Source organism: Peromyscus maniculatus, chromosome 3 (genome assembly GCF_049852395.1).
Source record: "Peromyscus maniculatus bairdii isolate BWxNUB_F1_BW_parent chromosome 3, HU_Pman_BW_mat_3.1, whole genome shotgun sequence".
NCBI lineage: Eukaryota > Metazoa > Chordata > Mammalia > Rodentia > Cricetidae > Peromyscus > Peromyscus maniculatus.
This window is the reverse complement of record NC_134854.1, coordinates 141,065,301-141,091,100: the sequence shown is the minus strand read 5'-3', so window position 1 is coordinate 141,091,100 and position 25,800 is coordinate 141,065,301. Positions and strand designations below refer to the sequence as shown.

The 25,800-nt window shown below is 44.9% G+C and overlaps 1 protein-coding gene and 1 long non-coding RNA gene across 46 annotated transcripts in view; one reads left to right on the top strand and one right to left on the bottom strand.

Annotated features, from left to right (window-relative positions):
• The window catches only part of Cacna1c (calcium voltage-gated channel subunit alpha1 C), a 658,960-nt gene that overhangs the window by 468,222 nt on the left and 164,938 nt on the right, over positions 1-25,800 (top strand). For 44 of the 45 annotated variants that reach the window (XM_076567723.1, XM_076567725.1, XM_076567727.1 and 41 more), the window contains exons 5-7: positions 1,123-1,262; positions 17,904-18,062; positions 23,878-24,065. In XM_076567723.1, the coding sequence (XP_076423838.1) occupies positions 1,123-1,262; positions 17,904-18,062; positions 23,878-24,065 (487 nt within the window). The remainder of the gene's footprint in view (positions 1-1,122; positions 1,263-17,903; positions 18,063-23,877; positions 24,066-25,800) is intronic. The other variant, XM_076567724.1, reaches the window with a different exon arrangement.
• The window catches only part of LOC121828100 (uncharacterized), a 30,546-nt gene continuing 19,534 nt past the window's right edge, over positions 14,789-25,800 (bottom strand). Inside the window, exon 4 of the long non-coding RNA XR_013050111.1 lies at positions 14,789-15,244. This is a non-coding gene — a long non-coding RNA (uncharacterized LOC121828100). The remainder of the gene's footprint in view (positions 15,245-25,800) is intronic.

Genomic DNA, 25,800 nt, shown 5'->3' with positions numbered 1-25,800 from the left:
GCCTGCTCTGTCCCTGCCCACGGCTGGCACCATTGGTCTTGGTTAGACTTCACTCAGACTGCGTCCATTTTCTGCCCAAGGTTCCCGCGGGGCCCCTCCTTCCTATCCAATTTCATCTTCCCCCAATCTTATCTGCTTTAGTTGTACCAACAGTGTTGGCCCCTAACATCTCACGTTGCATCTCCCAGGATCACTGTCCCAACTACTTCTCTGCCTAGAGTGGTCCCCAGACAGCTGCAGAGGCCACACACTCTCTCTGTGCCTCTTCTAAAGTATCACCAGAGCAGAGTTCCTTTCTGAGCTACCTCCTATTCAAAGGCTGCTCTCTTCCCCCTTGTCACTGCAGACCCCTCCTCTTTCCAAGTATCACACTCTGTGAGGTCTAGTGACTGACAGCTCAGATCCTGACTGCCCCTAGAGATGGGAACTCAAGGGTCAGAATACGTCTCTTCTGCTCCAGCCTAAGTATCTAGCACAGTACCTGCACACAGTAGGTGCTGTGTTTGTTGGAGATGCACAATCACAGACACATTGTTGGAGCAGAAATCTGTGCATTTCAGTGTCGTGCTTTCACATGTTGGTGGGTCCAGCTTGAAGCTCTCCCACTTCATCCATTTGTTCAACATGTGGCTCCTGGGTGGCGGTGTCCCGCACAAGTGAGGTGGATTTCTAAGGTTGTTTGTTCCCTGGAATAAATCACACTGAGACAGTCATCAGGATGGAGGCGTAGGCCGGGAGCTCGTGGCTCCTGCCGCTCATGGCAGGGAAGCTGGATTCCACAGCAGTGATGACAGCACCCGAGAGAGAGGGGGGGGGGACTTCCCTGCTTTGTCCCTGTGCCTGGGCAGCGGTGCCAGGACCCTCACTCGCTCGCCCAGACCAAGTACACCAACACACTGACAGCAAGAAGCTGCCCCTCACCTCACTCAGCACTCTCCGTGGAAAGTGTCCCCTCCCCATGTGTGTGATACACCCACTGAGGGAATATCAACTTGTAGCTTTTCACGGGCCTCCAGTGGCCACACCTGCGAGACTCCAGCAGTCTAGGCTGTGTTCTTGGATTGGAGCCCAGCTGAGCAACCAGCTGGGGTCCTGATGGCTCCTCTCTCCCCTCTCTTCCAGGCTTTTTAGTGCAATTTTAGAACAAGCAACCAAAGCTGATGGGGCCAATGCTCTCGGAGGGAAAGGAGCTGGATTCGATGTGAAGGCGCTGAGGGCTTTTCGCGTGCTTCGTCCCCTGCGGCTGGTGTCTGGAGTCCCAAGTAAGTGAAGCCCGTTCCTGTGGACAGCGTTCTTTTCATAACTGTCCTCTTCCCTCTGCTGAACTGCCAGGAGCACTTTGCGAAGGAACCTGCTTTCTATGAGTGGAAAGTTGTCTTATAGACAAAGCTCTGATTTAAAGTTGGGTTTCTGGTGCAAATGCACCGAACACATGAGGTCCAGCTTCTGTAGAAACCCGGAGAATATTTCCAGTAATCGCACAGTCAAAGGAGGACAGCCCGCATAGAGACAGCGCCCCTCAGGCTGTGTGCGTCTTGAGTGCCAAGATAGGAATGAACACTTTTACACCAGAGGAACCTGGGCCATAGAAGGCTAACCCCTAGACTGCCTTAGCTCATGACATTAATTCTGCTCTCTGTATTTTCCCCAAAGAATGTCAAGAAAGCATCACTGGATATTCTGAAATCTCAGTCCCCAGCCATTTCCTCTTTTCACACCCACGGGGCATCCTCAGTTGCACACGGAGACCTGATTGATACCTGCCATCTAGAAAAAGGTTTCTGCCAGGGTATGAGGCCAAGCTCTCAGAACTGGGTATGGGGAGACTTGTTGCCCTCCGGGATATCAGCCACATGGACACTCCCTCTCTCCCCATGCAGAGGCTCTGAGCTCAGGAGCTTTGGGTACCTCTTGGCTGCAGCAAACCCCAAGCAGCCTGTTCTTGGGGAAGCAGCCTCTATACTGTAGAGTATATAGGGTTCTTCTTTCTCTTCCTGTTCAGTCTATGAATCTGCGAAGTCTGGGCGTGTTGGCTGAGATTGTATGTCTCGGGTCTGTACATCAGCCTGTGACTTAGGTGGCCACATGGCCAGAGGCAGGGAACCAGACTGTCCTTTGATAAAAAAAGCCCTTCCTATCTGCTCTATGCTGAGCACCTGAGTGCATTCTTGCTGCTTGAGAGCATCTTAAATTCATAAAGCCCCAGGATGTTGCCTAGTGGTTCTCCCATTTCTGTATGTGTGTAGAGTGGGTGGGGGGGGGAGGGACTTAATTAACTAGCAGCAGAGTCGGGGCTAGACCTGGTCTCCCAGCTGCCCTTTCTGCCTTACCACACCATCTTTAAAGAATTAAGGCTATCATTCTTGGTTGTCTTCGATGTTTGCGTGTGTCTCCTGTCTCTTCAACTGCAGTAAAGGCCCTGGAAGCACAGAGTTGTGCCCTTTATTCTCCCTTATCTCTGTTCAATGGTTAGACATACGTCTAGCCCAGGTGGGGAAACTTGCTGAATAGGTGAAAGCAGGAGGTGATGCCTTGGTTAGTGTTTCTATTGCTGTGACAAAAAAAAAAAAAAAAAAAAAAAAAAAAAAAAAAAAAAAAAAAAAAAAAAAAAAAGACCAAAAGCAACTTGTGGAGGAAAAGGTTTGTTTTAACTTACAACTCTCAGGTCACACTCCATTGCTGACAGAAGTCATAACAGGAACTAAAGACAGGAATCTAGGGGCAGGAACTGAAGCAGAAGCCACAGAGAATACTGCTTCCTGGCTTGCTGCTCATGGCATGCTCAACTCGCTCTCTTATACAACTCAGGACCACTTACCCAGGGGTGGCACACCCCCCATGGGCCTGTCCCCATCCACCATTAGTCATGAAACTGCACTACAGACTGGCCTGTGGGTAATCTGATGGAAACATGGTCTCCATTGGGGTTTTCCTTCCCAGATGACTGTAGCTTGTATCAAGGTGGTAAACCAGAGCAGGACAGTGGTTGTTCGCTTTGCCCAGGGGGCTCCCTGAGTAGAGGTTATGGAGCATCTCAGACTGAAAAGCAACACAGAGCTAAGCCTCCTAAGTAAAGTTTAAACTACTGTTGTCTGCTCAGCCACAACCATTTCACATGCTGTGCTTACCAGTCCAGAGTCCAGACTTCTTCTACTGCACTGGCTCTCCATGGCAATTGTGTTACCTGTAGTTGTAGATATGTGAGGTCTAGGGTGCTAGTTTTTTAGAAACAAAGGTTAATCTTATGGTTTATGAAACTTGCAACTCTAAACTACATGGGTGAGCAGAAGTTGCTGCTATTTTTTTAAATATCTGTACTAAATGTCACTAAGATCTTGATTGCAGATTATGCAGAGAGAGGGATGCCAGTGAGAGTACAGCCCTGTGAGTCAGCCGCTTCCAGACCTTACCTTATGGGAGAAGTTGCTGGCCAAGATGCAGGCATGAATCTGTGCTAAGTGTGTTCTCAAAGGTTTTGTAGTAGGAAAAAAAAAGACTCATAAAAAATGACATGTAGAATAAAAACAAGACATTCCAAAAACTGTTTAGGTAAGGAGTAAGGAGTACTTGATGAGTAAGCTTTGGTGATGCCATGCATCCAAGAGTAGAGACTGAGGATCAGAAAGCCTTCCTAGAGGATGTAGAACTTGGAATGAATCTCAATGAACAAACAAGGAAGGACATTGAAAAAGAAAGGACAGTAGAGTCCTGGAGATGTACACAGGAGGAATTAAGAGCTGATTATAGCAAAACAAAACAAACAGACAGACAGACTCCCAATGGCAAATAAAATTCTATGTCATTGAAAATGCTGAGAGCTGCTGGTAGTAATGGCTTTACCAGAGGCTGTGGGAGTATACAGCCAGTTACAACTAGTATTTAACAGGTCAACCCATCCGATGAATAACTCTCTGTTGGGGAGCCCCACTAGGCAAAGTCTGTGGGGTCACTGGCTGTGGAAACCAGTTGTTTTCTGTCTATAGCTTTCTCATATGCCACCACTTACCTCCCTGAAAAGAACAGCTGTGGGTTCTTTCCACAGCCCATTGGTAGTGTCCTTTATATCTTTGGGCACACATACTGCTGTAGATGGTCAGGAAGATGATTTCTGCTTAAGCTGTATAATTCTAATAATATTAGAATCTTTTTCATAACTGATACAGGAAAGTAACAGTATTCTCAGTCACAAAGACAGATAATTTTGGACTTTGGAAAAAATTCAAAACAGACTAGCTGCCCCTGCAAAGCATACACAAAGATAAATTCCAGGTGTTTGTTGCTGAATCAAGGTCAGAACGGAAGCAACTTTGGTAGACATAACTCCCTGCAGGAATTCCCTCCCTGCATGTACCCCAACCACTCAAGCAACTAACTGCTGTTGTTAAGTCAGTGGCATTCTCTGTCTGGGAAAGAACTATGTGCAGTTGCTCTTGGGCCTGTGGGGGATGGGCCATAACAGTGAGGTGCATGCAGCAGGGCAAAAATCTCAGTTTGTGACCAGAAAGTGAGAGAGAGGAAAGACTAGAGTCTCACAATCCCCCTCAAAGTAACAACACTCCAGTGACCCAAAGACCGGTTGTACTAGGTCCTACCTCTGAAGCTTCCACCACCTCTCAGTGCCATCCCCGGGACCACACCTTTAATGCATGGACCTTTGGGATGTAGTCAAGATCCAGAATGTGCCAGCTTTTCTGAAGTATATTATAGTCAATGAAACTAGCAGATCTTACATGTACAGTTGCAAATGGAGTAATCTTATAATTTCATGATAGCATAATTTCATTACAACCTTCTGTCCTGTTGGTGTACATATTTTATAATCATACCCCATGTTACTGTTTCACAGTAAACAATCAGATGGCTTAAGTAAATTACAGGAGAAACTGAAACAGACTTTTGTGTGCCTGTTCACCTGCCAGCTCTGGGTCTCTGCTGTGTAAGTGGGTTGTGACGTCTTTAGACACTGTTTTCTGCTCCACCCTCACTCTTATTTCAGAACTCCAAGTGCACATGTTTAGCCACCACCGATTATTCTGTTTTTCCTTAAAGATTTGTTCATTTTTTTTCCAACTTCTTTTTTGGTCTATGTTCCACAGCTTGGATAGTTTCTTTTATCATTCCAGTTCACTTGCTTTTGTTTGGTTTTTTTCTTCTTCTGCTGTCTCTATCTTCCTTGAGCTTATTCAGTGAGTTTTTTTTTATTTTAGTCTTCAGTTCAGTTGCTTTTTAATTATAGAATTTTAATTTGGTTCCCTGTAGTTGGAACCTGTGTCCTGGCCTGCCGGTGGTTGGTACAAATCTCTCCCACTCACGTTCCCCCAAGTAAACACACAGAGGCTTATATTAATTATAACTGCATGGCCATGGCTCAGGCTTTTGCTAGATAGCTCTATATCTTAAATTAGCCTATAACTATTAATCTATGTATCGCCACATGTTCTGTGGCTTTACCTGTGTCCCATTACATGTTGCTCCTTGGGCGGCTCACTGGTATCTCCTGACTCAGCCTTTCTCTTCCCAGAATTCTCCTTGTCTGCTTATCCCACTTATACTCCCTGCCTGGGTACTGGCCAATCAGTATTTTATTAATCCAGTGTACAAAAGCATTATTCCACAGCATTTCCCCTTTTCTGTTTAATTAAAAAGGAAAGTTTTAACTTTAACATAGTAAAATTATATATAACAAAACAGTTATCAAGCAAGAATTACAGTTACAATATCTAGTCTATTTATATTTGTCAAATTCAAGGAAATATTCTATTTGCCCTATAAGGTTTTATATCTAACTTATCTTTTATTATAACTAAGGAAAACCATAATTATAACTATCTAGTCTTTAACTATACCAAAGACATCAGAAGGATATAATATTACCTAAGTAAACAGGAAGTGCATTGTAAGCAACTTTCAAAAATCTAGAATGACAGAGACAGCTGTGTGCCTGCCTGGACAGTCACCCAAAGTTCTTCTGCAATGTTGGAGCATCCATCTTCAGCCCATAGGTCTAGAGTCTCTTAGTCACTTCTCTCTGTGTCCTGTAGAATGTCTGGCTGTTTCTTCTGAGAAACAGGAATCTGAAGGACCATTTTGCCTTGCAAAGTTCAGTGGTCACTTTCCTATGGGTCCTACATGTCTAGTCAATGCAACATTTTGTCAAGCAGTCCAGACAAGAACAGTTTCTTGCCCAAATGGCTATTTTTGCCAAGAAGAAGATAAACTCCATATGGAGTGTCTTCAGTGCCCATCCTCCTCTCTGAAGTAAATCAGTGCTGCCAGGAGCAGATGTGTCTCATTGTCCAGAAAGTTTAAGTTTTTAAAACATTTTAAATGCCATATTCTGTAAATCTTTGAAGTGTTTGAAGATTATCTACCTAATTGAATTATATCTATGTATACCTAGAAAACTTAACTAACATGACTATAAGTTTGACTATCATAGATGTCTAATTATTAATCTGTATTTCTTAATTATACATTATAATTTTAATGAGCTGCACAAACATAAAACCTTAAACAAGAGTAGAAATATACATACAGAATAACAAAAATAACTTTAAATTTGTATCAGTAAACTAAAATCTATAGCAATGTAAAATATTGTAAGCAACTTGTTGCTCTCTAAAAGTAGATTCAATATTCTACCCTTTTATCCTATCATATCTAAATCTTATATTTTTATATCATACCCGCTTTCTTTTTTTAGAAAGAAATTGACTATGACCAATAACAATTTGTAACCAACAACCTAAACATAGACAAACATCCATAATCTATTTTGGGGAATGTGGGCATAGTGTTCTAGGCTACTTCCTGCTGATAGTGGGTGCTGGTAATCTTATGAAGATCCTGAGAAAATTTGAGATAATGGTCAAGTCCTGGGAAGACTGGCTATAACCTTTGTTGACAGGTAACATCTGTTAAGGTTCAGGAGGTCTGGCTTGATCAAATCTGATCCATCTAAACCTGGAACAAATCCATAGCCCCTTGCTTCCTGTGGAAACAAAAGCAGAGCCTCCTTTCCAAAGCAACATATTTTTATATCAAAATTTTGAAGTCAAGATAACTTTAAAATATACATATTGGTTTAACTGAGCAGCCTTTACAATCAAATGTCTTTCTGCAGTTAAAAATATCAAGGACAACACAATCCAGATTCTCTGTGTAATATCCATCTTTAGTGGCTTATTTTTTATACTACCTTTACTGTCTCTTTAAGGACTTTATTTTTTATTTACTGTCTCTTTAAAGACTTTATTTTTAAAAAACTATTTCTTTATATAACTGTCTATATTCACTTTCTTCTCTCTTCCAAGCCTACATACATTTAAAGTCTTGTTCCAATCTGAATCTGTTTTACTGTGAATCTATTGCTTTAAACTGCAGCATTACGAGGACTGAAATGGCAGCTTTGGCTGCTGGCTCCACCCACCTCAGCTTCCCAACATGGCAGAAATACGTTTACTGCCAGCTCTGGGAACCAGGCTCACTGCCGGCTATGGGAAGCAGTGAGTGGGTCTATGCTTCCATCCAGCAGTGTGCCCAGAAACCTCTTTTTTTCCTGGACTAGCAAAAGCCAAATCTGTCCTGACAAGTGCACTGTGTGGCTTGGAGATGCCACTGTGTACCGTGGTGGAAATCCACCATGCTGCACTCAAGCCCACGTGCCGCTGTAAACCCACCATACTGTTTTAGCTTCGTTTTAGAATCTTTTTTTTAAAGCTTTCTCAGGTTTTAGGCCCCACATTGGGGGCCATTATTTAACATAGTCCCCCAAATACCTATGGCATGCCTCTGTTCGCTCTTTAATATAATACACTTATTTCACTAGATATATTTTCTTATGTGTGTTTGAGTGTGCGTGCATGTGTGTGTGCACATGCATGCATATAACAACTATCTAAAAATATTTGTCTGTTAAGGCTAACATCTAGACAGTCTTATTTTGTGTTGGATATATATCACATTTCCCCATTTCTTTGTGTATCTGGTGATTTTTATGAGCACTGGAATCATGGATAATATGCTATAGAGACTGAAATCTACCATCTTCCTAAGCTTTTTAATTCTTCAGCAAACAGCTCAGGTTCTGAGCTTGTGTAGACTTGGTTTTGTTCTTGTTGGTGTAGATCACTTGAAAAGCTAAGCCCCTCAGCCTTCAAATTCCATTTCCACTGAGCCATCTTCCCAACCTGAAAACATACAGGTTTTTTTATTATATGATTTTTTTTAAGTTTAAAGGGTTGCCCTCCATGAAAATTATCAGTAGCAGAGTTTCTATTGATGTGTTAGTTGGACCAGAATGAAGATACGATGAAAATTTTGTTTAAACTATATAGGAGAATGGACAGATATCACCACGAGTAGACAGCAACCAAAAACATGGTTCGTGATTTCACAGCATCTCAGCTAGGAGAGAGAAAGTTGTGAATGGATAGAAAGGTATTTGTTGGAGAAAAAGGTATAAAGATGTAAAGGGCTAGCTTGGTGCCTCAGTTTGGTAGCACTGTAGTGAGTGATTTACCACCAATCCCATGAGAAAATTCATCATTTTACCTCAAAGCTGCACTTTCTCTGCTTTTTTAAGAAAAGAATGAAAACCTACAATGAGCCGGGCGGTGGTGGCGCACGCCTTTAATCCCAGCACTCGGGAGGCAGAGCCAGGTGGATCTTTGTGAGTTCGAGGCCAGCCTGGGCTACCAAGTGAGTTCCAGGAAAGGCGCAAAGCTACGCAGAGAAACCCTGTCTTGAAAAACCAAAAAAAAAAAAGAAAAAAGAAAACCTACAATGAGATGACCAGATCATCTTGCCTGCTCTCCTGTCTAACCTTATCATAGATGATCACTATGCAGATAGCCAGTCTCCAGAAATTTTTTCCTAAAAGTAGCCAAGGTATGGCCCAGAGAACCTTCTAGAATCTATACAGGCATTCATAGACCAAATTCTCTAGCTCTGGGAGTGGCGTCTGCAGGAAAACAGTGGGGGGATTTCCCCACGTGATGTCGCTCTTCAGAAGTTCAGGCTACTCTTTCTTTTGGAAATGTCAGGTGAGGTAATTTGGACCAACTGCCCCAATGAACACAGCATTTGATTTGCTGGGGAATTTTCTGAATTGTGTAGCACTAGGAAAGGATGTTTGACAGTCACAATTGTGAAATGTCTCTGGAGAGATACCACACCATCAAAGCTGTCAAATTATTTTGAAAAGCAGTTTTTTGAAAATAAGGTCTAACTTATTATACAAAATAAGTAGGTACACAGGGAAGCAAAATAAATAAGTGAAAACGAGCAAAGTCTATAGACAAGAGAAGGAGATGCACAGGAGACCCAGGTAATACTAGCCAGCTAGATGTGGAATGTTGTTTGCTACATTTAAAGACATCAAAGACAAGGTCAGTAGTTTCCCAGAGATCCAGAAGATGTGGGAAAAAACAGATGTAAGTTTAGAACTGAAGAATACAAAAGCTAAAGTAGAAAAACATTGTCAAAGTCAATGTTGACACAGCTGAAAACAGAATTATTGAGCTGTAGAGAGGATAGAGAAAGGAGATTCAATAAGAAGGGAAAAATATCATCCTGAGTGAGGTAACCCAGACTCAGAAAGACAAACATGGTATGTACTCACTCATAAGTGGATACTAGATGTAAAGCAAAGGATAACCAGATGGCAACACACAATTCCAGGGAGGCTACCTAGTAAAGGGGACCCTAAGAAAGACACAGGGATCACCCAGAGACAGAGAAATGGATAAGATCTACATGAGCAAACTGGGGGTGGGGATAATGGAGGGCAAGGGTCAGGGAAAAGAGAGCTTAAGGGAGCAGGAGGTCCCAGCTGGATCAGGAAGAGTGGGAAAACAAGGAAAGAGAGACCATGATAGATAGTAGGAACCGAAGATGCCTCTGAGCCCCCGGAAGTTGCCCAGGGCAGGTTGCTTCTGCTTTGCTTATGTCCGAAAGACACAGTTTGCAAGCAGCAGGAGGAGGGAAAGGATGGCACATCGTGATGGGGGACGTCTGGTCAACCAGAGTTGTCATGGGAGATGTGCTGTTAAGCTCTATGAGGCCTCACTGGGGACCAGAGGACAGACAACGTCATCTGACATGGAGCAGCATGGGCGGGGCTTATATGTAATTTGTTTGTCTTTTTTTTTTTTTTTTTTTTTTTTTTTTTTTTTTTTTTTTGGCCTGGATTGTTATTAAGGAGTGTGAGTTTCAAAGTTTTAACTTCAGCTCTACCATTGAGCAGATATATAGACTTGGACAAGTTATTTATTACATCCAAACCTTGGTTCATTTCTATCTAGGAGGGCTGTGGGGGGGATTTCAGTAGAGTAATGTACAGAACACACTAGCACAGTGTCTAGCATGTGCGAATCTTCAGGAAACATAGCTAGTCACCTTGTCTCCATTCTTCCATGTTCTGTTTTCTTCTGACATCAGGATTTCTTTTATGTCCTTTTCTCTGAGCCTCTCTCTCTAACCCAGATTGCCAATATAAAAATACAAAAGCCCACTGAAGGTGAATACTTTAATGATCCTTTACGTTTCAAAGTCATTAGTCAGCAGGGTAACCACTGTCTTTCCCAGGGATACCCCTTCTCTTGGAGTTCGGCAGATCTCTGTCGTGTACAGAAATACATTTGAATGGAAGGATTACACTGAAAATAAATGAACGTGGACATCTACATGACAACATGCCACAATCCTAAGATGTGGGACTCCGGGAAACTATACAGGCAAGAACTCCTCCCGTGCAGCAGGAAGACTTTTCCATAAAGAAAATACGCTAGCATCCCTAAGCTCAGTGCGGCCATTACTCCCTAACCTAAGAACAAGCTATTATCCCCCTTCCTAGCTTCAGACCTATTTTCTTTCAAAAGCTATTAGGCTTATGAGGCTATTTAAAAGTGTCTATTGTCTCATTAGCCAAAGGAAATCAGACTTCATTTCTGTGAGATTCATCATGTCTAATTTCTAGTGAGTAGGAACAGGTTTCTATAGATCAGAAGCAAGTACGAGTCAGTAGTCATAATTTGTGGTGCGCATGACCAGCACATCCACCAATGTTGGTAGCCCATGTGCTCTACCCTGGGGTAGGTACAACTTTGGGATGAGGACCTAGAGTTGACTAGTGAGTTAGGGTTAAAGGTTGTTTATATTATCACTCCCTCAGAAGGAAGCTATTGACTCACAATTCTCAGCCTGCTTCCAAACAGAGAAACACCTGCTGGCTTTAATGGATGGGTGATGGTGCCACATAGAAGCTCTGACACTTTGCCCCACAGCTTGTCTTTGCTTTGCCTTATTGGCTCTCCACCCCTCCCCACCTTGCTGCCTGGCCAGGTATGCCAGCTGAAGGCACTATCATCCGAAGCTGCCTTTCCTGCCAGCTTCCTGTTGGGTTCAGTGGATGGAGAAGCAAGTGGAAACTCAGGAGGGAAGAGGGCATTGTAGAATCCGTGATACTGTGCTCCCAGAGGGCATTGTAGAATCCCTGATATTGTGCTCCCAGACCCTTCCTTGGGGGGCATCACCAGGTCGTCTTTGCCACCTTGCTTCCTGTCACCTCTTCAGGATGAGAGTGATTACTGCCTCCCCCAGGATATTACTCTGCATGTGGTCCTTTTGCCCATGCTCCTGATCTGAGTGTGCTGCTTATTTCTTGCTGGGACCTACTAACCTGAGAGTTGGTCCTTTCTCAAAGGAAGTTTTCAGTGTTTACTATGTGCAAATCCTGTTGAAGAGGACTTGGTAGCTGCCGTCTAGGTGGAGAACTTCTGCAGGCTTCTGGTCTGTGCTGTGATGTGATGGAAGCAACATTTAGGGATGAATCATGGGTGAGGCTTCAGAATGGGTTGGGGTATAAAGAAATAGAGAGAACGTCCTGTGTTCCAATCCAAGCAGGAGACTGGAGGAACAGCAGTGGCTGCAGTGGAAACTGCCAATGACAGATGCTGTGTTTAAGAAGCAGGCCTAAGCCAGGCGCCAGTGCCACACGTCTTTGATCCCAGCACTTGGGAGGCAGAGGCAGGCGGATCTCTGTGAGTTCAAGGCCAGCCTGGTCTATAGAGAGAGTTCCAGGACATCCAGAGCTGATAACACGTAGAAACCCTGTCTCAAAAGAAATCAACTCTCTGTGAGTTCAACACCAGCCTGGTCTATAGAGTTCCAGGACAGTCGGCGCTGTTACACATAGAAACCCTGTCTCAAAAACAAAAACAAACAAGTAAACAAACAGGCAGGCCTAAATGACTGCACATTTTCATATTTATAGAGACTGATTTTAAGGAGACAAACTCAAGTTAGGTCTGTGACTTTGATGGGTTTGATAAGACTGATGATTCGTTTTGGTTTTTCCTCTGGTAGCATACATTGGCACTTACAGCACCGTGAAAGCTAGCCAGTAGGGATGAGGTTTCCAGATGCCTACTTCATCTCTCCATGTTTCACGGCTCGAGTTTAGAGTATGTCTTCGGCAATAGGGTCTTACCATCAAATTCTTGGGGTTAACCAAGAACAGTGGCAATAACCTGTAATGTTTGGGGGTCTGTGGGACTCCACTGGCAAATATTAAAAAAGATAAAAATCATTCCTGCTACTGGGGTTTTTATTTGTTAGCATATAGTGTCTAGTTGGGGTACTGTCCCCCGTCAAAGGTTAAATCCATTTAAATTTTTGTATGTATTTATGTTTTAGGAAGTTTCTATAGTAATAGGTAAGTCTTTGGCTATAGTTTTTTTTTTAATTTTTTATTTGAGAATTTCATACATAAGTAGCTGTACTTATATCATTCCCACTCAGCTATAATTCTTGGGACGATGGTTAGCTGGCTTTGCAAACAGCCGGCCACATATTTGCCTCCCTGCCTATCTGGAAACTGCTTGTGGACAGGCCCGCCTCTTTGCTTCTGACTTGAAAGGGTCCTGGAAAGAGGGAGTAAAGGAGAAGAATTAACTATCCAGGTCAAGAAGAACTAAAGCTACAATTGTTAGAGATGGGACAAGAAGAGTTTTTAAGAGAAGATGTATCATGGGCAACTGGGTGAGGAAAGAGCGGTGGAGGGACAGGCCGAGGCTGGCTGGCAAGAGTGGTGAGCAGCCCTGAGGGTGCTGACTAGGCAAGAGTGATAACGGTAGAGGCCACGGTTGGAGAAAAAGTACTCTGAGCTCATGCCTCTCATACTGTAGTATTGGATACTGTCGTTGGCCTCACCCATAACTCTGCTGAATGGCTCTAACTGCTGCCAGAAGTAGTGGCCCCAGTGCCCATCACTTACGCTCCCGGGTGAAGGGTACAGGAATATGTCATCCTCTGCAGTGCTCATATGTCCAAAACTAAGTAAACAAACAACATAATAGAGGAGTCTGTAGTATAGTCAGGCTGGCGCTGTGATTTTCAGTATCTACCTAGCGTGGACATTTCACGTTTTGCTAATTACAAATCACATAAAGGTGTGATGTTACTAGAATCTCCTCACACCTACCGCGGTATTGGAACTGCTGCGGAGCTCTCAGGAAGGCTGTGGCTGCAGTGGCTGTGACTCCTGCCTGACCAGGTGCTCTGGGCCTTGCCTTGCATAGTGGGGGCTGAACCAGCAAGTAGCGTTAGTATTTGTTGCAACTTGGTTAGAAATGCAAACTCACATCCTACCCCAGACAAACCGAATCAGAATTGTCTTCTGCTCCCAATGCCAACGACCACTGGCTGTGCCCCTGTAATCGGGCCATTCCCTCTCTTTGTGGCACTTTGTCAGCCATGGTTTGTAGCATCTAGCTCTCAGAGTTGTGACCGGAAGGTCAGGTAGAGTAATGGTGGCTGCACCTCAGCTGGGGTGTTCTGAGGACATGATTCAGGGGGTCCCAGGGCTCTGATGTGTCCGTGGGATCTTTCACCCAGTCTTTGCAATCCCAAGCCCTTTCACAAGAGTTCATTTATTCATTCCGTGAGTTGCCATGAGGATCCTGAGATTCCATACCACCTGCACACAGGTTTGTTCTTGGAAGATTCTGTTTGCTCCTGGATACTTCCTAGTTAGTCCTCCTTCCATCCTGTGGTCATACCAAAACAATTATCTCCACTGTCCTCAGAACAGCCCCTTAAGTCATGGGAGAATCATTGAGACTCACAAGCCCTGTGGCCTTGTCCCACCCCATGCATCTTCTCTGCTGATGTAACTTTCAGTTTGCTGCACAGTTGCTCTGCTTGCTGACCCCTTGGTTGCTGCCCCTTTGCGCTCTGAAGACACCCTGTGCTTAGTGTTATTTCCCTCTAAGAGTTCTGCGACACTCCTGAATACAAAGATGGGAAGACGAGCTGAGACTCCAGGAGCTCTAGATAGGGCAGGCAGGGAGCAGCGTCTCAGGCAGGGAGGCATGAAGCCAGGGACCTCCAGATGGCTGGGCATGCTGCTGGAGTGTAAGGAGAAACTAGGAACCGTAGAAGCCAGAACAGCTCAGGAGGAGGTGAACTTGTCTCTGTAAATGACAGGGATCACCGATGCACTTTCAAAAGTGACATGTCTCCGTGTGTCCTTTGAAAAGAGCAATCTGGCTGCTGCATGAGGACATGGAAGACATGAGAGTTGGAAGGCTGGTTAACTGAACATTGGAGAGGTTGGTGGCCGGGAGGTGGGGGGAGTCATGGACTGAAGTCCCCCAAAACATACATGAAAAGCTAAGTGATATTCTCGCTGTGAGGTTGAGACTGTTGAGTGATTGTACCTCTCCCAACTACGTTTTCTAATTTCTCTTTCATAAGCATTTTCTGTTTTCTCTGTAATAAGCATATATTATTTATATAGTAAAATAATTTATGCATATCTATTAATAGTTGAAAATCAAGCTAGCAGAATTTGCAATCTGGTTGGCAGGAGAGTCTGGGGAATGCACCTTTAGGGCTGATGCTCACATGGGTGGCATGTCCACCAAGGAGGTAGGGGGCACAAGGAACAGAGCGTATGCCTCATTGGTGCTGTTGATGATGGAGTGAAACCCATGGGCTGCTGTGACTCCTGGTTGGTCTTTTCCTGGTGGTGCCTCATGGTTCATGAAGTCACCTGTCCATCCTACACCGTCTGGACAACTGGCTCCACCTCTGTAGAACCCGGCCCTGTGGGGCAGCCACCCAGAAGACACACTTCTCATGCTCAGTAAACATCTACCCAGTGTCCGGGAGATGCTCTTCACAGGCAGGCAGGCCTTGGTGATGAAAAGAGCAGGCACCGTCTATCTTCACAAAATGCCACCTAATTGGAAAGACAGACATAAATGGTTTTAAATCCCTATAACACACATGGCATTCAAAACATACAATTCAAATGGAATGCTACAAAGGAAGGCAAATGATTCTGAGAGGGCATATATCAGAGGAAATAGCTCTGATTAGGGGCTTGCAGGACTCTTGGGGAGGGAGCTGGAGAACTGGTGCCCGAGAAAAATCCAGAGAAGGTATTCTGAGGGGAAGGACTAGTCCCCTGGCTGGGTGGTGGGGTAGAAATACAGACACAGCATCCTTAATGATGCTGTATCTGGGAAAGGTACACTAGGTGTTTCCATCATCGAGTGGATGTCCTATCACAAGCCTCCTTAGTACAGGTCAGTTGCTGGAGGTGGCCTCTTCATACAGAGATGGAGCAAGTACAAGATGCTGTACTTAATGCTGTCACCACACCATTTATCACGAGCATTTCAAATGACTTAAACACATTACTTCATTCGTTAAGTGCGCGTGCTTGTACGTGTGTGTGTGTGTGTGTGTGTGTGTGTGTGTGTGTGTGTGTGTGTGTGTGTGTGTGGTGTGCCACAGCACACATGTGGAGGTCAGAAGACAACTTGTGTCGATTCTCTCCCTCATCCATGGGACCCCCAGAGATCAAACTCGGACAGTACAGTAAACACATTAAGAAGTTACACAGCCATCAACTATCATCTTTAAGTATGATACGCTGTCCATCACTGCGTGTGTCATGTTGTGACTGTCATAGGAAGCACCGCAGTCATGTGAAGGATGCGTGTCTTGGTCAGTGTTACGACAGTCATGATGTCAGTAAGCAACAGGCACTTCTAGCTCCGCTTTAGTCCTCGGGTACCGCACGTTCTGTGGCACATGGCTGAGGCATCTTTGAATCTCAGAGGAAAGCTACTTGACTGAAATCCAGAGAGAGGGATAGGGCAGGGACTGTATGGAGAGGGGGATGGGCTGGGCCCTACAGTGCCTTGCAGAGCACTAGGACGTCCTGGTCTTCCTCCTAAGAGGCACTGAAGGTTCCCAAGTGGCTCTTCGTGTGGCCTGTCTGGCTTCCTTCCAGGTCACAGCTCCTTCTATGTCTGTCATCTGTCTCTTTCTTGGCACCTGAGGCTGGTGCTGGAGGCCTGATGTCGCCCTGGTGGCCGGGCAGCCAAGATGGGGTTCCTAGCTTCTGTGGGGAGCACTTAGAAGGCTCCTCGGCACCTATCAGCCTTTTCTGGAAGTTGCTTTGCAACTCAACTTTCCTCATGGCCTGGCAGACTTGAATGCTAATGTGTATACAACTTGCTAATTAATGGAATCATTTGGATCTGAAAACATCTTGCTCTAATGGGAGCCTGCAAAGTGCTCACGTTAATTCATAGGTAACATTATTCTAGCTTTCTTTTTTATTTTTTTTCCTTTTCCTTGGCTTGGCTTAATAGCTGGGGAGAGTTCTTCTAATTAGTCTTGTGAAAACTACTGGCCTCAGCTCAGAGCCTTGGTGAGTGCTTAGGGGCTTGAGAAATGTGGCTCACTGTAGCTACCCAGGGTTACAGGGCCATGGATGAGTGCCAGAGAACAGAACAGAACAGAACAATCTCGGTATCCGAGAAGATGGGAAAAGGTGACAAGTCCTATGAAGACACTATAAACATGCCAGCCCCGTGTGGGACTTCAGGGGCTTTGCTGTCCTGTGGGTGCCGGAGGTGCCCTCGGGATGGTGTTCTTTGTGACTGTCCTCATCCCCCATCATCTTGCCACAGCCCTTTCCTGGTAACATTCCTAGTGAGCATCCCTAGTGCAACCCCTTAAATGCCCACCCCTCTCCCCTAGAACAGCAGAACAAGCCTGCCAACTCTGAGGACTCTGGGGTACCCTGAGAAGAGGAGTGTGGCTCGGGGTTCTCTGTATATTTGCTCCAGTGTCTGGTCTGCAGAACTTTCTTTGTTTCCCTAGCGAAAACTCCACGCTGTTAAATAAGAAGTCCCTTTCTATGGAACTTTTGAGTGTGAGACATTCTGCTGATGTATCCCCTGGTAGAACTGTGTGTTACTCAGTGGTCCCCTTATTTACTCCTAAAAGGGTACCTTCAGAGCTACACCGTTGGTCCTGATACAGTAGTTCTCAGCTGTATCCTGCTGGGAAAGTAGTTTCTTCACTGGATATCACACCCTCCTGGATTCCTTCCCATCAGGCTGATCTATGGTTTAGAGCAGGTGGGCTGATGATAGGCTCTAGTAATCCACCACAGAGAAGCCTGGTGAGATGACTAAGTCCTGTGTGGTTGTGGGTAGTCACAGTGAGTTCTCTTTGTGCTGAGCTCTAGGAGAAAACACACTGTCTCTGAGATGGGCTATTTAAAATCTTGATAGTTGCAGATGAAAACAACATGTTCTCCCCCTTGGAAGTACAGCATCTGCTGATCCTTTTATTTGGATGTACCTCCAGGACAGATTTGGAGTCAAGCCAACCTGAATTTAGATTCTTGCTCTTTCATTCATGGGCTGTGACCTTGAGCCTCTGTTTCTTTATCTGAAACATGGGATGGGTGACTCCCACAAGAGTTGTTAAGAAGATTGCAGGAGGTCGTGTTAGCGTGGTACCTAAGGCAGCATTGGCTCAAAAGAGGAGGCGGAGGTTCTGCCGCTGCTACTGTTGATGATTCTGTTGCGCAGGTCTCCAGGTGGTCCTGAACTCCATCATCAAGGCCATGGTGCCTCTGCTGCACATCGCCCTGCTCGTGCTGTTCGTCATCATCATCTATGCCATCATCGGCCTGGAGCTCTTCATGGGGAAGATGCACAAGACTTGCTACAACCCGGAGGGCATCATAGGTAAGAGGTGGGGCTCTGGGCAGCAGGTACCCAGGAGGATGGTGCTCTCCTAATAGCTGCTTCCCTTGGAGTGGATGGCTGCAGCCACCTGTGCTACTGAACCAGATGAGGCATTCAGTTTCCCACACTTCAGAACACAAGGAAAGGCAAGGGTCAGCATTTCCCCTCTCTCATTTCCAGTGTCTGCTTTCAGGACTGCAGATCTCTGTTCAAATGGCAGGTGTAAGCTTTGTCCAGCACTGCTATACACCACATCAAGGATCTACACAATTGGAGAGGCAATTAAAGACTAAGCAGCCTTCTTGCATCAGTTTCTCACTCTTGAAGCTGATTCTGTGTATGTGAGCTGCCACTACCAACTGATGAGCATGTGTATCCAGCAGTACACCAATGCGGTCCAGCATCCAAGCCCTTCGGGGAGCCTGTACCACCAACACCCATCACCACCCATCTTTCTACCCTCTTAAAGTTGGCCCTGGCTCCCTTGCAGCTACTATTTTCTTCTCCATTTAAAGGCAGAACCACCAGTGTCCCTCCCTATCCCAAAGTGAATGAAGAGGCTGCCATTGAACACCCCCTTGCCACCAGTAAAATCTGTGTTCCTTGAAGAAAAGGTTCATTCAGCTCCATGTCACAACCATCAATCCTGCCTTTCTGAGCCTCCCCTCTTTGTGTTCCTTCCATAAATCAATGAATTTAACAGGCAGTGCTGGCTCATTAAGCACCAGAGTTTTGGCTTGCAGGATAAGCTATAGACTGCTCTCTTAAGTGACTAATATTTTAACTTGACCTTTAACAAAATTAAGCAGGAGGCTAGGGAGGTGGCTCAGTGGTGAAGAGCACTGAGTCTTTCAGAAGACCTGGGTTCAATTCCTAGCATCCACATGGTGGCTCACAACCTTTTTTAACTCCAGTTCCTGGGGATCATACACCCTCTTCTGCTTCTGAGGGCACCAGGCACACAGGTCATACACAGACATACATGGGAGCAAAACATTCAGATACATAAAATAAAGTAAAAGAACTATTAACCCTTCTCTTTCTTAAAAAAAAAAACAAAACAGAAATTGATAAGGCTTTAAACAGACAAAGTAGTCGTGTGTGTGTGTGTGTGTGTGTGTGTGTGTGTGTGTGTGTGTGTGTACAACACACAACATTGGATTCCAAAGCTATTAGCTGTTACATTATTTCATTTTTAAAAACAGGTCAGTCGTTTTCATTTGGGCATTATTCAGGAAAAGGGAGAGCACATGTCTGCAGCACTAATATCTGAGACTTCCTTCCTCTGTGTCCTCTCACTCCTGTCTAGCCCAAGCTGTGAGTTAGGTCTCGTGGGTGATGGCACCAATCTGTATTACAGAGAGAGATGAAAAACTGCCACCCAGAAGCCGACATCACTACCTAGTGTGCACAGGTTATTGTGACTAGGTTGACTGGCTAGGCATCTTCAAGGTTGTTCAGTCATCACAGAGTCACAGCAAGACATACAACACCTATAAGTCTATATTTACAGAATCATCTTATTTTTACTTAAAAGAGATTCTGTGTAAGATTAAATTTTTCACTCTCAAGAGAATATCCAAATTGTTTGAGTTGTAATTGTGTGAAAATGGTGACAATTTAAAATATGTTAGCTGATACATAATTTTTAATTGGAAGAGCAAGTTCCTGCATCCAGCCAAAATTCTGAGACATTCAACCCAGCTTTAAAGAATACCAGCCAACATAATGATCAATGTCTCCTTTTAATTCAAATTCTTCCTCTTTCTCAGTTGATCTGTAGCTAACCCCAAACCAGTAACTTACCTAATTGATCTCTAGCTACCCCTGAACCAGTAAGTTAGGTTAATGGTACAGCTTGTTTGGAGCTCCTTAAGGACGAACTACATTGTGAGTTAATTTATGCAGTTACACTATGTGACCAGTGACCCACTGAACCCAAACTTGCCAGACTGTCACAGAGACACAGAATCTCAGTGTTTCCCCATCAAGTTGGCAGTGATTGATGGTGGGACACTCACCAATGAGACAGGTTCTGTCATAGAACCAAAGGCAGCGACTGTACTATGCCATCAAATGTTGATGTGGTGTACCATGAAGCCATGGAGAGCTGCTTAAAACCTTCAGCCATCTCTGTCATCTTAAAGGAAAGATAATGGCAGAAGTATTTCTTCTCCTGCTGGTGAGGGTCCTGCAAGGTTGTGAGCAGAATGCAGCCTTGAATAATTATTACAGTCATGAGGTTTGTTACTGGGCTTCCACAGCCTCAAATGGCAGGAAAATGGTGAGTATCAGAGTCCAAGAAAACAAGATGGCGACCTTTTCCTAGGGCACAGCCAGAAGTCCTGTAGAAAACCATCTCCGGAAGCCATCTGTCCTTAGAAGACCATACTGGGCTTCAACTTTTGAAGGGGTCAACTTAATGCCATACTGGCCTTGGTAGTAAACAGGGTCAAGGAAATCATTGGAGCTACCTCATGCACCCTTCCACAACACTCAGGACATCATTTCTGTGATGGGTTTTTAAGCCCTATCCAGCAGCTTCAGAGGCCAGTTAGTCTGCTGGGTGGAAATCAAATGACCAGGGTGTCAGGGCAATGAGAGTGATGTCCCCCAGAAAGGTGCCATGAGGCTCCTGTAGGAGCCAGAGCCACTACTGGGAAAGAGGTCAAGGATTCCTGGCTGCAGCAGCCTCACATTCAGAACAGAGCAGTTGAATTTCCCACTTCCTCCCTCTTCACTCTTCACACTGTCTGCCCACAACACAGGGTCTTCTAGCTTCTCCCCAGAAACAAAAACAAACAAACAAAAAAAACCCATCATTTGGTTCCCACAAGGTGAGTATTCCCAGCAAGGAAGGGACAACTTACAGGGATCTTGTCACATTCCTATCTGTAGACAAGGAAGTTCAAAACCCTGCAGAACCAGCATCGGCGTGCTGCAGAGTTCTATAGAACCTTTGGAATGTTTTGTTTGCTTGGGTTTTTATTTTGTTTGTTGTTGTTATATTTTAGACTTTAGATTTAATTAACGCATTTTCTGTCATACTTAGATTTTACAAAAGGCTTAGTGAGTCTTTGTTATAATATTAATGGTATATGTATGTATATATTTTCTTTTAAACTCTGGTATTATTTCACGGACTGAACTTTATATTCTTCTAAACTTTCTAATCCATGTTTCTTGTAAGATCCCTCCAAGGACTTTTTTGGAGCCTGCCAGGGAGCTATTGTTCTGTCTTTAGGCTTCTCTTTCTATGTCCAGCGTTCAATGGTGCTGGTCTCACAAGAGGCTGTCTTCCAGCAATCTCTCCAGCAACTGCAAGGCATCCTCCTGGTTGCTCGGCAGATAAGTTGCCATATGCCGATACCTTTTGTTTCTGGTGTCCCATCTGTCCAGTGGATCTGGAGCCAGGCACTCAGTAGCTCTCCCCAGCACGGTAATTACCCCTGAGACTGGCACAGAATGTGTTGGCTAAACCTAGCAATGAAATCACTACCATTCTATTTTGTCCTTCAAGATGAGACCTACAAAATGTAATTGCTGTTGTCTTGGTGGTTTTTCCTTGGAACACTGCCGAAAGGTCCCCCAGGATCCCGTTCTTGCCGAAGTTGAGTCCGTTTCTAAACCTCCTTTATTTTACCAAAGACTTAATTTGATCTTTCCACACTGACTACTCTCTTCAATTCTGTTCTAAAGTGTATAGTCCACATAGCTTTATTTCTCCTCTTTTCCTGCCGAGGCCCTCATGACCCTGTGGAAGAAAACCAGCACATCCCATGGTTCAGCTTACTTCCCTCACCCTGGCGTGCATGTCACTGGGACCTGCTGATCTGTGCGTTCACATTTTTCAAGAGTTCCTTTTTATAGATACCTATTTTTACTGGATCATCGCTGCTTCTTAATTGTTCTGTGATTTTTTTTTTTATTGTTCAGGGGAGATTTAAAATAGCACAGCAGCCTTTGAGCCTGTGGACGATCTTCCCGAGGCCCATTCCTTTCCTCCCGCTATCCGCGAGATCACTGCCCCTTGGTGCCATTTTTTTTTCTAACATATTTTGTAAATTCACCAAATTCGTTTCCCTCCCTGTGAGCACTCAGAGCTGGCTTTGGCAGTACCCCACCCCTTCCTCATTCCTACTGTTTTAGTGACTGGAGATCCGGGACAGACTGTCCACCTGGGAGCCACAGTATGATAGATACCGGCATCTTTATGTGAAAAATAAACACAAGCAAAATGCAAGTTTCCCCTTATCTTTTCACTCTCTCTTTTGTTCCCTCTGACTCTAGAAAGCTGGTTCCGGAATAAGAGTGGAATTAATGGTCTCTTTGGCTCTTGGTTTCCCCATTTTTCAACTCTCATTTTTTAGGAGCTTTGCTTTGCTATTTTTAACGTATTATTTAGGTTTGAAAATAACTTTCATTTCTCTACTTTCAACAGTCTTAAATCCACATCTCTAAAGATTTGACAATTCTTAAAAATCATGAAAAAAAAAGTTGTAATGTGGGGTAGTTCAGTTCAGCTTCCTTACTATGTAGCCTCTGGAAGCCAGACCGTGGATAAGAAAATGGTGTGGACACTTGCTACCCTCAGACAGCTCAGAGATCAGTAATGTAGACCTCTCCCCTTGGTCACTGAATATAGGACCAGGCAGAGAATAAGCCAGGAAGCAGCTTTATTCTGAACAGCCCAAACCTGGGAGTGTGCCAGATGCCCATCATCTGGAGAATGTATAAACATGCAGTGAAATACACTGCTCAGCAACACAAAGGAACAGGCGGGACTGAGATGCAACAGCGTGGTTGAACTCAGAAGCACTGTGCTGCAGACAGGAGGGCCATACAAAGAGGCTCTTCGGGTGTGATTTTATTTCTATGACTCTTAAAGGAAAGGCCAGCTCTGAAGATGGAAAACAAATCAGCTGGTTAGGAATTGGAGACAGAAGCAAGAACGGACCACAAACAAGGACGTGGGAGTGACATAGAAGAGGAAGTGGTGGGTGCCACCGCTGTCCCCAGGAAGATACTGGCACACCATTTGAACCACAGCACCAGCCTCCGTTCTCCTAAGAATCCTCTCACAGTTAAGGGTTAAGATTTCTCTGCCTCTCTTTTTCTTGAGAGTAAACTGTTTCAATTAGGAGCCTCAGACACCAACAGCCATCCAGCCAGTCATCTTCCATAAACAGCCTGCATCCCACGGGCCAAATAATCCCACTGTGATGGTTTGGATCCTTATAAAAGAAGAGAAGATTCTGGGTATCTTATTATCTCTAAATGAAGAACCACAGGCAAATTCTCTCTCTGGAGCTGCATTTTCGCCGTCGTCAGAGGCAATTGTTTGTTCAAACTCGGGTCTTCTGTTTGTTATTGCCATTACCTTCTACAGCAGCAAGATAAAACCCTCGGTTTCACAAACTCTGAATTCCTTACTTTGTCTTCTGCTTTCCAGAACATCGTACACTTGAAATGAATGCATCGTTATTACTTTCTAATTGGCCACTTGGACAGGATGCCATGCTATGGCAGACTAGGCAATACCTTGGTGTCTGTGAGGTCATTTGTGACTAAAATGCCATGTTCACAACACTTGCTTGAAAATACTGACCTATGTCATTGTGCCCCTGAAATGAATGTCTGGGCTTATGTGTGTTTAATTCCCGTGTGAGGGCACCAAATGAAATGTGTACGACGGTGCTATGGTTACTCATCAGCCTTGTCCTGTTACTTTTCTCTCTAACTTCTTCTCTTCATTCTCTGCCCATCACTGTCCCTCCTCCTTTTGTCTCCTGTTTCCTTGGTGGTGATGTTCCAGCAGAAGAGGACCCCTCGCCTTGTGCTTTGGAGACGGGCCATGGGCGGCAGTGTCAGAACGGGACCGTGTGCAGGCCCGGGTGGGACGGGCCCAAGCATGGCATCACCAACTTCGACAACTTCGCCTTCGCCATGCTGACGGTGTTCCAGTGCATCACCATGGAGGGCTGGACAGACGTGCTGTATTGGGTACGCAGATGGGGCACTTAGAGGGTGGGCATGCGGAGGGCCTGAGGCCTCTCTTGACATCTCATCTTCCTACCCATGATATCGGGTCACACGTGCCCCCACGAGCTGAGATGGTGGTTGATGAATGTCTTTGATTTGTTCTAGCACTTTCCTGAGGAACAAAGCCTGGCATGTCCATTTTTGTAAGGTTCCCCCTCACTACCAGCCTTAGCGAGGCTCCCCTTTAGCTTGCCAACCATGGTCTGAGCCACTGGTGTGCAGCTGATGCCGTGCAGATGAGCTGGGCTGCACCTGGCAGAAGAGCTCCATCCAGCTCCTCTTCCTGCTCTGGAATTCCTTCTGCTTTTCACCTTTACCTCTCTCTTACCTAAAAGGAAGCTACAGGCAGAATTCTCAGAGAAAAGTCAGGTCTGACCTAAAAGGAAACACCACAAAGAAAACTGATTTATGTAGCCTTGTGGCATGCTGCTGTGTTTTGATTCTCATGTTAGTTTTAACATATTAGACTACTCCATCAAAGTCCCTCTCACAGTCAGCCAGAGACTTCTCTGCTCAATGTGCAATGCATATTTAGAAATACACGTTCTGAGTGCCAACCCATCTTGAGTATATTTCCTTTAACTTTAAAAATGGCCCTCAGACGATCTCACTAGCCACCACTGCTCTGCCCACCATTGAGTCCTTGAAGTGCCAGTAAACACACATACCATATTTGAGCTGTCTTCAGTCTGTCAGAATGGAGTCCATTCTTTGCAAAAAAAAAAAAAAAAAAAAAAAGCACAGAAAACACCGCCATCTTTGTGGTGTGGTGTTTTCCCACTTCAGCATGAGAAATGACTTGCCAGAATCCAGTGTTGCTCTTCAGATTTTGGGTGAATAAAGCGTGCTGCCAGTCTTGAAAATAACATCTTTCCTAAGTTTCTCACACAGTCAAATCCATTCAGCCCTGGTGAAAACATCTGAGAGGCTGCGTACTCCTGTCTACAAACTAGAGCAGGGTGGGCGAGAGAGAAGCAAAGGAACAGCCCGTGTCCGGGTGCCAGAAAGCAAAGCAGGGCCAAGAGAAGTGCTGACTTCTCCCCGAATCCAAGCAAGTTTTGTAGCTGCACAGAGATGTCGCTTCCCACTGTCTTCACGTGCACCCACGTGCGCCATCTCCTGTAAATCCCAAAGCCTCCCGTTCCCAGCTTGACATCACTGTTAGCATTCAGAGCCCAGTGTTACTGTGAAGTTTGTACCTCTCTCGAAGTGACTGCTTGCAGCTTGCCCCTACCTTGTTCCCAGCAAGTGTTTACTGGGTGTCCTTGTGAGCCAGGGTGCTCTAGGCACTGAGGACTTGGTAATGACTAAGATCCAGTTTGGCCAAAGAAGCTGGGTCTAGAGAATAGAGGAGATTCCGAGCTGCGTAACACAGAAGCCTGTGCATGGCAGGGCTATTGTGTCGATGTCCTGTCAGTGGACAACTCTGGTTGTCATCCTTATCTTCCTCAAACTAAAAGGAAACATTGGGGAACATTTTCAGCCTTGCTCTCCATAAGAACCCGGTTTTCTATCATTTGAAAGACAAGGAGAAGATGGAAGCTGAGTTTTCCCATAATTAGACAAACAAATTATTTTACTTAGTAGAGCAGGTCCACCTCCCAAGTGGCCCTCACTATCCCTTCTGCTTTGCACAAAGGACCTTTTACTTCCTGTCCTGATGAGCCATGGAGAGAAAGGTCTCTTTGCAAATTTC